The 12,568-nt window shown below is 34.9% G+C and overlaps 1 protein-coding gene across 1 annotated transcript; it reads right to left on the bottom strand.

Moving 5' to 3' along the window:
• Positions 1–5,203: 5,203 nt before the first annotated feature.
• On the bottom strand, positions 5,204–6,142 carry LOC466052 (olfactory receptor 5J3-like). The gene has a single exon (XM_521454.6). It carries the CDS (start codon positions 6,140–6,142, stop codon positions 5,204–5,206), a length of 939 nt encoding a protein of 312 aa, XP_521454.6.
• Positions 6,143–12,568: the final 6,426 nt, after the last annotated feature.

Genomic DNA, 12,568 nt, shown 5'->3' with positions numbered 1-12,568 from the left:
AATCAACAAATATAATTTCTCACATAAACAGAACTAAAGACAAAAACCACATGATTATCTCAATAGATGCAGAAAAGGCCTTCTATAAAATTCAACATCCCTTCATGTTAAAAACTCTCAATAAACTGGATATTGAAGCAACATATCTCAAAATAAGAGTCATTTATGACAAACCCAAAGCTAATATCATACCGAATGGGAAAAAGCTGGAAGCATTCCCCTTGAAAACTGGCACAAGACAAGGATGCCCTCTCTCACCACTCTTATTCAATATATTATTGAAATCTCTGACTAGGCCAATCAGGCAAGAGAAAGAAATAAGGGGTATTCAAGTAAGAAGACAGAAAGTCAAATTGCCCTTGTTTGCAGACAACATGATCCTATGACTAGAAAAGCCCATTGACTCAGCCCAAAAACTTCTTAAGTTGATAAGCAATTTTAGCGAAGTCTCAGGATACAAAATCAATGTGCAGAAATCACAAGAATTCCTATACACCACAACAGACAAGCAGAGAGCCAAATCATGAATGAACTCCCAGTCACAATTTCCCCTAAGATAATAAAATACCTAGGAATACAGTTAACAAGGGAAGTGAAGGACCTCTTCAAGGAGACCTACAAACCACTGCTCAAGGAAATCAGAAAGGACACAAACTGATGGAAAAACATTCCATTTCCATGCTCATGGATAGGAAGAGTCAGTATCATGAAAATGGCCATACTACCCAAAGCAATTTATAGATTCAATACTATTCCCATTAAACTACCATTGACATTCTTCACAGAATTATAAAAAAAAAACTATTTTAAAATTCATATTTAACCAAATGAGCTTGTAAAGCCAGAACAATACTAAGCAAAAAGAACAAAGCTGGAGGCATCCAACTTCAAACTATACTACAAGGCTACTGTAACCAAAACAGCATGGTGTTGGTACAAAAATTGGCACATAGACCAATGGAACAGAATACAGAACTCAGAAATAAAACTGCACATCTACAACCATCTGATCTTCAACAAATCTGACAAAAAGAGGCAATGGGGAAAGGATTCCCTACTTAATAAATGGTGCTGAAAGAACCGGTTAGCCATATGTAAAAATTGAAACTGGACTCTTTCCTTACACTTTATACAAAAATTTACTCAAGATGGAGTAAAGATTTAAGTGGAAAATCCAAAACTGTGAAAACCCTAGAAGAAAATCTAGGCAATACCTTTCAGGACATACGCATGGACAAACATTTTATAAAGAAATCGCCAAAAGCAATTGCAACAAAAGCAAAAATTTACAAATGGGATTCAATTAAACTAAAGTGTTTCTGCACAGCCAAAGAAACTATCATCAGAGTAAATAGACAACCTACAGAATGGGAGAAAATTTTTACAATCCGTTCATCTGACAAAGGTCTGATATCCAGAATCTAAAAGAAACAAGCAAATTCACAGAAAAAAAAAAAAACAACCCTATTAAAAAGTGGGCAAAGAGCATGATCAGATACTTCTCAAGAGAAGACATACATGTGGCCAACAAACATCTGAAAAAAAAGCTCAAAATCACTGATCATCAGAGAAATGCAAATCAAAACCACAATGAGATACCATCTCACACCAGTCAGAAAGGCAATTTTTAAAAAGTCAAGAAACAACAGATACTAGTAAGGTAGCAGAGAAATAGGAACACTTTTACACTATTGGTAGGAATGTAAATTAGTTCAACCATTGTGGAAGTCAGTGTGACGATTCCTCAAAGATTTAGAACCAGAAATATCATTTGACCCAGCAATCCCATTACTGGGTATATACCCAAAGAAATATAAATTATTCTGTTATAAAGATACATATACACATATGTTTATTGGAGCACTATTCACAATAGCAAAGACATGGAATCAACCCAAATGTCCATCAGTGATATACTGGATTAAAAAAATTTAGTACATACACACTATGGAATACTATGCAGCCATAGAAAGGAAAAAAATCATGTCCTTTGCAGGGACATGGATGAACCTGGAAGCCATTATCTTAGCAAACTAACTCAGGAACAGGAAATCAAACACATTTCTCACCTGTAAGTGGGAGCTGAACAATGAGACCATGTGGATACAGGGAGGGAAACAACACCCAACGGGGCCTGTGGCAGGAGGATGGGGAGGGAGAGCATCAGGAAAAATAGCTAATGCATGTTGGGCTTAATATCCAGGTGGTGGGTTAATCTGTGCAGCAATACACCGTGGCACATGTTTACCTATGTAACAAACCTGCACATCTTGCACATGTACCACGGAACTAAAATAAAATAAAATACAAATATTGAGTAGGCTGATAATTGGAGGATAGAATGACAAATATAAGAGGGGGTGAATAAGAAAAAACTACAATTAATATAGTTCAAACGCAACTATCATTAATTTAAAAACTGTCATTAATATAGTTCAAACGCAACTAAAGAATCAAACACAAATGCATAAGAACATAGCGGTGAAAACTTGGAACAACTTTAAAATAAAGCAATAATGAAAATGAACTAATAAACATGGAATATTATAATAAATATTTCAAAGAGTATTTTTTTTGGTCTTGCAAAAAAAATCAAGAAGAATCCTAATTGGAATGGCTTCTATTTATTAAATGCCTATGATTTTTCAAGCACTTCACAACTATTATCTCTAATCGCTATATGATTTTGTTTAATTATATATTTTAATTTACACGATGCACATTACTGGTGGCCCAGAATAATTTAAGAAGCTGGGTCAGGCGCAGTGGCTCATGCCTGTAATCCCAGCACCTTGGGGGCCAAGGCAGGCAGATCAACTGAGGTCAGGAGTACAAGACCAGCCTGACTAACACAGCGAAGCCCCATTTCTACTAAAGTATAACAATTAGCTAGGCATGTGGTGGCAGGAGCCTGTAATCCCAGCTACTTGGGAGACTGAGACATCACAATCACTTGAACCCGGGAGGCAGAGGTTGCAGTGAGCCGAGATCGGGTCACTGCACTCCAGCCTGGGTGACAGAGTAAAACTCCTTATCAAAAAAAAAAAAAAATTTTTACAAGTTCGCACTTTAGGACATATTAGACTCAGAAGGGTATACTATCAAAAACTGAATATCTGAGAAGTCTAAGAATAAAAATGAGAATCTATGAATTCTGAGAATTCATAAGAAATATCTAAAACTGACGTAAGCTCTAGATGTCTATGATTCTAACAGTTGGAATTTAGATACAGGCCACATTTGACCAATGACAAGTGAAAGTTGCCATCATAGCTGGGATCGCTGTAGTCAACAAAATCTCAGATCTTAGAACATAAATTCATTGCATTGTCTCCTGGGTCTTCATATAGCAACAATCATGATCATAATACAAATTTCATCATAGCCAGCCCAAACGGTGCCAGCAACGTATTTCCCTAAGTCAGGACAATTTTCACATCACAAATTCCAAGGCTACATACATGGAATAAAAACACATATTTGATAGATGTTTTCTGAGGCCACAAAGTCATGTCAGATCAACATTTGCTGAGTCCTGATTTCTTCTAGTATTGATATTGAACAGTAACCAACTTTATTTGATATGGAACAGTAAGAGTACACTCTCAAAATTTTATTTTCCTGATATTTTGCATGTCAACTAATGGGAGTGACAACAGATTATTTCACTTTTGGTGTTCTCACTTATTTTCTATTAGTTAATTGTACCAATCATGTAGGAACACTTAGGATATGCCTGACTCAGTTTCACTTAGTTTCAGAATAAACTTATATATGATTATGTTACTCATTTTCCAATATACATTATACAAATCTGTCACCAACCACCTCAATTTCTATCAGAATTGTGGGAGTGATATTTTTCTCATTGAAGCACCTGGTTTTTGTTTACAGTATAATATTGTAACTGTTTATTAGGATGAGTTGAAGGTGGGCGCTAAACAGAACAATAATAATTTTCCCATGAAATTCCACCCCTTCTCATTGGTGCCATTCACTTACGTAACTGTGGCTGTCAATGAGGATAAAAAAATTTAATCTATCCTACCATGTAAATATATGAATTAATATTTTATTGAGTCTTCAGCTGTTGCATTGTGCTGCTTAGCTCATTTGTCACCAGTTAATTCAATATTTAAAACAGAATTTTAAAATATTTCATTTTATTTGAAAGTGAATATATTTTCTATAATACTGTTATTTATATATTTTTAATATTTTTCCAGATAGAATAGTTTACAACAATTTGAGAATAAATCAATATGGGACAATTAGTATTTGTAGGCTTGATCTTATGATGATGCACTTGTACATATAATTTGAATTGAAGGGAAAACTATTGGCTTCACAGATTTTCCCTACCTAGAATGACTCTTCTGGGAATTTTTTGTTTAATGTGTAAAAAGGATTCTGGGAGATCTTTAAAGGAAAGAGGAAAGCGAATTTGATTATTAATGACATCCTAATGAGTTTGGAGTCATCCTTTCTAAATATGAAGTGAAAGTCTTCAGGGTAAGCTTTCTCTGAGTATTAGTGAGCCTTCCATGTGGAGTGATAATAAAACTAGGACATTCTGTCCAAAATGATTTCATATGTAGTAGTGGAAACTGAGGCCAGGAATGGGGAAATGGTTTAGACTAACCATTCCAAGTGGAAAGGTAATCTAGTACTATGTTCTTTTTCTGAGTATTTTTAAGTGTATATATTTATTTTGAAGAATATCAAGCAATAAATAATCCAGGTTAATTTTTGGTATATGTATCTGTCTTTTTTCTGGATAAGGAAAGTACCAATACTTTTTGCCTTGAATGTATTTTACTTATTTCCATGCTCAATAGAGAGACCAAGGCAACATATATTTTATTATTTATTAATTTTATCATTGTCTCTATTTGTGTATGTGTTTGAGTGTCTATATATCCCAGAAATATTTATTTTTACTCATATGAAGGAATGAAAATGTTATCAATTGCCTAGAGATAACTACCTTAGATCTTAGCCTGGTTTTTAGGTTAGTTAACATGGTAACCAGCCATGTCTTCTATGGCACATTTTTCTAGGTCTTTTTTTTCCACGGTAAAACACATGGCTCCAATTGAATAAACTCTAAGGCTCCTGTAGGACTGAAATTTTATTAAATCTTTATAGATATAATTAGACAAACCACTGTTTGTAGTCTATTTTTGGATATGGAAATATGAAATTAACAAGGAAAATGTTTCATTTCTATAGCCCTTTTCACAGCTTCCTTCACTTCCTTGTTCCTTAGGCTGTAAATCAATGGGTTTAACATAGGAACCACCAGGGTATAAAATACAGACACCACCTTTTCTTGTTCTAGGGAATACTGGGAGTTTGGCTGAATGTAACTAAAGCTTATCGATCCATAGAATAAGGTCACGGTAATCAGGTGAGAGGTGCAGGTGGAGAAGGCTTTGCGTCTACCTGCTGCTGAGCGGATCCTCAGGATAGCAGCAACAATAAAGATGTAGGAGATCACCACAGTCAAAAAAGTGAGCGTGGGAATAATGCCAGAGAAGATCAAAAGCAACAATTCATTCATAGATGTCTCAGAACATGACAGCTTCAACAGTGGGGGAAGATCACAGAAGAAGTGACTGATGACATTTGGCCCACAGAAAGACAGTTTCACCAAGCCAATTGTATGTGTCAGTGAGTTGATTAAACCTCCCATACATGACCCAAATACGAGCACAATACAAACTATTTTAGTCATAGCTACTGTATAAAGTAAAGGGTTCACAATGGCCATGTAACAGTCGAAAGCCATTGTGGCCAGCAAGAAGCCCTCAGTGGTAAGGAGAGACACGAATAAAAAATACTGCACAATACATGCAGAGAATAAGATTGTCTCCCGCTCAACAAAGAAGTTCAGCAGCATTTTGGGTGCAAAAACTGATGAATAGCAGGCATCAACAAATGACAGACAGCTGAGGAAATAATACATGGGTGTGTGGAGTTTGGGAGTTACATAGATTAGAAAGAGCATTCCTAGATTTCCCACCAGGGAAATGGTGTAGATCAACAGGAACAACAGGAAGAGGACCATCTTCAGTTCAGCACGATCTGTCAGTCCCAAAAGGATAAACTCAGTAACCAATGTAAAATTAACATCAGCCATGGATTTGTGTTTCTTGATGCCTGTTAATGATATGGAGATTGGAATTAATTCAGAGTAATGATACCGCAATATCAAGACCATTTGGAATCCCTACCTAGCCATGTGATATGAGTTAGTGACTTCTCTGATTGTCTTACCTATAAAATCAGAAAATTTCAACACTTTATTCAAACACAGTTTATTTACTTATTCCATAAAAAATTCCATGAGTGAAAAAAAAAACCCCAAAAATATTAGGGTCTTAGCTTAAGGCTGCATTTAAAATTCTGGTCTTAATGGGAACAAAAATCTAAACTAAACTGTATTTTACATCTATATAAAGAAAAGAAAAAAACCTAAAACAGAATTAACATTTGACCCAGCAATCCCATTGCTGGATATATATTGGGTATATATCCAAAGGAATATAGATCATTCTATCATAAGGACACATGCATGTGTCTGTTCATTGAGGTAGTATTCACGTAGCAAAAACATGGAATCAACCTAAATGCCTATCAATGGTGGACTGGATAAAGATGTGGTACATTTACACCACTGAATACTATGTAGCCATAAAAAGTAATGAGATCATGTCCTTTGCAGCAACATAGATGGAGCTGGAAGCCATTATCCTAAGCAAACTAACACAGGAACAGAAAAGCAAATACTGCATGTTCTCACTTACAAAGGGAAGCTAAACATTGAGTACATATGGACCCAAAGAAGGGAACAACAGATACTGGTGCCTACTTGAGGGTGGAAGGTGGGAGGAAGGTGAGGATCAAGAAAGTACCTACTGAGTACTATTCTTATTACCTGGGTGATAAAATTATCTGTTCACCAAACCCCCACGACACACAATATATCTATATAATTAACCTGCATATGTACCACTGAACATGAAATAAAAATGGAAAACAAAAGACAGAAGAAAAGCCCAGTTCACAAAAGCATAAGAACTAAATTTGGAAATAGAATGTATGTCCCATAGAAGCCCATTTTTACACTTCTAATTTCAAATTTAATAGTTGCTAATGTCAAATGTATCGAGATATAAGAGTAACTGTACTATGGCATTTAAACCTGAAATATTCGACTAACGTCTTCATGCTTAGTTCCTACTCCACAGTTTTAAAGTTAGATATGACAAAAGCTAAGGACCGAAGGCTCGGGAGTCATCCTTTGAAAGTAACCAGAGGCCCTGGCTTCTCAGAAGAGTGCTTACTGGGAATGAGAGGAGAAGGCACTCTAAACTGAAATGTGAAATATGGCAACAGCAAGTTATAATTGGTCTTTGATATCCAATAGAAATACTTTACCAAGACTCAAGAAAAATAAGTTCTCATACTTTTTCCTGAGAAAAAGCAAAGCAAATCCATAAAATAAAGTAAACGTATACAACATACAGATACATTTGCAATGCTTTCTTTTCATATTGCAATGCAATTCTTAGAATATGCAATGTCTTTTTCAAATAACCAATGCATATCTGTCAATTATTACCACATTTTGCCTGAAAAATTAACTTTTATTTACAAAAATACAAATGTATATAAATTGGTACCATCTTCTAGGCCTAGATTATTGTGCTTTTAGCAGGCTTTGTCCAGACTCTTAATTGGAGTACCATGTACCATTTTTTGGAATCAAATGAGAAAAAAGCCAATTCCTAGTTACTCTAAACCATATTTTAAACATTAAGTCAAGTGTCCTACTAGATAAGCGAAATTTATAGATGGCTGGCTTCCTTACATAGCCATGATACTGTACTGTACTTTCTCTCATTCAGTCTTTGGCATGCTTCGAAAAAGGGTGTCTTAATTTCCCGACCTGGGTTCCAGTAACTCAGAACACCGATTTACCTTTCTGCTCATAACAAAGTCCTGTTTGTTTAAGAAGCATAAACAGTAGAACTGGGAAGGAGTGAAGAGCACAAGGCACCGGTCTCCTTGACAGGGCTGGATTCAGCACTGGATCTATCTACGATGGTGATCAGGGTCAACATAGCAGCCTTCATCATCCTCCTTCTGTAAAGGGAGTGTGTGAGGACACCATGGACAGAGGTGAATCTTCCAAAAGGGTGGGATGGAGTACATTGGCTCTGGGCCTCTTTGAACCAGGTGAGGATATAAATAAATACTTCAAACAAATTGGGATACTGGCAGCTTTGCTTCTCCAGAATAAAAATAATATGTTTGGTCACTTCGTTATCTTTTTACTTGAGAGATACAATTCTTGCAGAGTATGTAAAACTCAGGAAAAGAAGAAGACTACTGAAATAATGACAAACAAGCAGAGAACTTTGAGATCTGGAGCATCTACAGGGATAGGTGAATAATCCCCATGGGAATATGTAGTTATGACTTAGATTACAATTCCTCTTTATGAAAGACTGTTCCACTGAATTAAAACCCTGATATTTTTCATTATTCCAATGAAAGTTACACAACTATTTTGAAGCTAATGTAGAAAAATAGATTGAAGTGTAGTATGAGGGTGAGAACAAATAGCCAAGTTACAAGTTCCTCCTGTCCCTGTAATTTGAAGTGTTTATCAGATAAAAATATACTTTTTCAAGTATAAAATACTTATACTTTTTAATACTTTTAAAAGTATAGATATATGAACCGTTCTCTTTTCTTCATTTTAAAATGTTTTAACTAATTTGTAGAATGCATATGTTATTCAAATAAGTGAGTTTAACTTACCAATAGAAGAAAAAATGTTCAATACCTCAGCTCATTTAGAAACCTCCATAACCACCTCTTTCCATGGTTTATCTCTCTGTAGTCTGCCTAAGACAAACACAAAGACAAAGCACGGACAATAATTAGTTAAATTTGTCTTAAATTTATAGTGATGCATAAATTAAGTAAATGATATTGTAATAGTTACAGGTAGCAGCACTGATATTCAAACTTATTCTTTACAATATGAGAATCATAGGTACAACTTCCTTGGCATGAAAGTAAGAGGAAGATGATCAAAACACACATATGTTTATTACAGCACTATTTAAAATAACAAAGACATGGAATCAACTCTAACGCCCATCAATGATAGACTGGATAAAGAAAATGTGGTACATTTACACCATAGAATACTATGCAGCCATACAAAGGAATGAGATCATGTCCTTTGTAGGGACATGGATGAAGCTAGAAACCATCATCTTCAGCAAACTAACACAGGAACAGGAAACCAAACACCGCACGTTCTCACTCATAAGTAGGAGTTGAACAATGAGAACACATGGCACATGGAGGGGAACATCACACACCGGGGCCTGTCAAGGTGTGGGGAAGGGAAAGCCTTAGGACAAATAGCTAATACATGTGGGCCTTAAAACCTAGATGATGGGTTGGTAGGTGCAGCAAACTACCATGACACACCGTATACTTATGTAACAAACCTACATACATGTTCTGCACTTGTATCTCAGAACTTAGAGTAAAATTTAAAAAAAAATCAAAACATAAACTTGTCAGGCCAGGCATACCGTAATCCTAGCACTTTGGTAGGTGGAGGTAGTTGGATTTCTTGAGCTAAAGAGTTCAAAACCAGCCTGGGCAACATAGCAAAACCCCTTCTCTCCAAAACACACAAAAAACCTGTGGTCCCAGCTACTCAGGAGGCTGAAGTGGGAGGTTTGCCTGAGCCCAGGAGGTCGAGGCTGTAGCAAGCTGAGATTGCACCACTATACTCCAGCCTGGGCGACAGAGTGACACCCCTTCTCAAAAATAAATAAATAAAATGAAAATGAAAAACACAATTGTATTAGAAGATAATTTTAGACAAAAAGTTTAGTTATGTATTTGTCTTAGTTCAAATTGTTGCAGGAGAAAGGAGTCAAGATGTAGACCTCAAGAGAGGGTTCCTGGATCTGATGCACAAAGGAATTCAAGACGAGTCACAGAGTGTGATAAGAGGTAGTTCATTGAAAGCTACTCAAATACAGATCATGGTGTCCTCAGAAAGCAAGCAGAGGAACGTCTCGTCTTTAAGCTTTATTTATGTTGAAATCTTATCTGTGTAAAAATGAGGCTAAGCTATGTCTACCTGCAGGTGAGCTGACATCGTAGCAAAATTTATTATTCTGCTGATTTAAAGAAAACTATCCTTGGCATTTTAGTGTCTAAGCAAATCAAAGCATAACTATAATTACCTTAAAAGCAAAGTTGTTACACAATACTGAAGCATCTAGACTTTTTTTTTTTTGTCAGAGGAGTTTGTCCTTACACGCTTTATTCAACTGCTTCCTTAACTGTAATCATCTTATGACCATGGGCAGTGACAGGGAAGGAATGTGCATTGCTAGTTTTAAGATGGAGCTGATTTTAAAGTGGCGTCACCCTGGCTTTTCTGTGTTTGTGGTTCCCTAACAAAATGGGAATAAAGTCCCTGGAGTTAATCCTCTCATTAAAAGGATATAGTACATATATTATTAAAAATTCTTCTTTGTTTCTTGAGGGATTTAGGAAACTGAAGAACTTAATGGCTCCCCTAAGGCATTTACTTTCCTGAAGTTTACAATGAATAAAGGGAAATGTGGGGCAAGTGTGGGGGGAAAACCAAATGCATGATCTCTGAAAAAATTCAATAGAATTGCTCGTGGTGCTTCCTTGGTACTCTCTCATGCTTTTAAGAACACGTTACTTGGGCCTAGTTGTCCAAGTAATAGAAAAAAAACAGCAAAAAAAAGCAATAACATAAAAATATCAAATCAATTCCATTCCTTGTTTCCTTTCCAAGAATATCATCAAAGAAAATTAAAACTACTATTTCTTAAAAGGCTTTCTTAAAATTAACCCAGTCCCCCTCTCCTGATTTATTCCTCCAGTCCTGCGGGTGTCCCCTGATGGAGTCAATATTGTGGCTTTTTCCAGCTTAAACTGTATCGTGAGGGATTTTGGTGACAATGTTTCACATGTTTCTCTTACATATGTGGCTACATAAGAATGGGCCTTTATTCTTTATACTAAAAACAATTAAATTTCATCTTCTTGAATTAAAATGTGTTAGTTTCCTAAATTAAAGGTTAATGGAGCAGATAGTAGGGGTGAGGACTGGGTGATATTCTAAGATGAGTTAGTACAGGAGATGATCCATTATCTCAGAAACCTTAAAACATTCTAAGTACCTATGATGCATTCTTTTTTTAAAATATAATTTATTTCCAATCTGTATATGAAGAATAAATAAATAAATATTATTTTCTCCTAGAAAATTGTAGATTAAGGAAAAAAGAATCTGAAAATACTTTATAAACATCTATATTTGCAGGCATTCAGCTGACAAGAACTTAAACAATAAACAAAACAAGCAACCCAAAATTTAAAACAAAATACAAAAAAAAAAAAAAACCACAGCAAGTAAGTACATTCAGAAGAACCTAATGGCTTAGTTAGGATATTTAGAGTATTTCTGAGAATGCAATTGAATTTGTCACATGGAAACACTCAATTGCATTATTTCAAACTTATTTAGCTTATATTTGTCAATGTTAGGTTTTTTGTCATGTAAGAAGTCTTTTTGTGAAAAATATTATTTAGAAGTTATATTAATGAATGCATTAGGTCTCTCCATATTAAAATGTCATATTTCAGAGAAATGTTTTTTAAAGTAAAAGCTGTTGACAAATATAATACAATAAATTTTAATTATTTTAAAATGCATATAATTGAATGAGTTTTGACAAATGTGGACTCCAGGGCAATTACTAGCACAATCAAAATATAGAACATTTCCATCATCCTCCAGACCTCTTGATTTACTGCCAAGAAACCCTTCTCTCCTACTGTCAAACCCAAGAAGCTTCAAATCATCACTATATTCCTATGTATGAGATTTGCTTTTGTAGAGTTTCATAAGATTGAAGTAATTCAATGTATGTTTGTTTTTTCTTGATTTTTTTCAATCTCAACAGGTTTTGAGAATCATTCACATTGTTGCATGTATTGCTAGTTTTTTTAAATTGTTGAGTACTATTCCAATGTATGAATTTTGTACATTATGTTTATTCAGTCACCTGTTGCCTAACATATGGACTGTTTGCAATATTCAGTTATTATTTATACAGTGGCTATAAATATTAGATTAAAACTTCTGTTTAAACATAACTCTCTGTTCTCTTGGATAAATATCTACTAGTTAAGTCTTCCAATAAGTCAACATGTATACCTATCCATTTGTTTAGCCCTTCTCCAATTTCTTGTAGCAATGCTTTGTAGTTTTGGTTTTTATAATTGAGTCTTGACTTATTTTGTTAAATTTATTTCTAAATATTTTTTTGCATTTTTATACTAATTTTAATGAAAATATTTTTCTAATTTCAGTTTCAGATTGCTTGCTAATAATATGTAGAAACATGACTGATTTTTATATATTGTTGTATGACTTGCTTAGGAATTTTTAGATACAGAATAAAGTCCCTTGAGTATAATG

Source organism: Pan troglodytes, chromosome 9 (assembly GCF_028858775.2).
Source record: "Pan troglodytes isolate AG18354 chromosome 9, NHGRI_mPanTro3-v2.0_pri, whole genome shotgun sequence".
Taxonomy (NCBI): Eukaryota; Metazoa; Chordata; class Mammalia; order Primates; family Hominidae; genus Pan; species Pan troglodytes.
The sequence above is the reverse complement of the archived record's forward strand: the minus strand, read 5'-3'. Positions and strand labels throughout refer to the sequence as shown.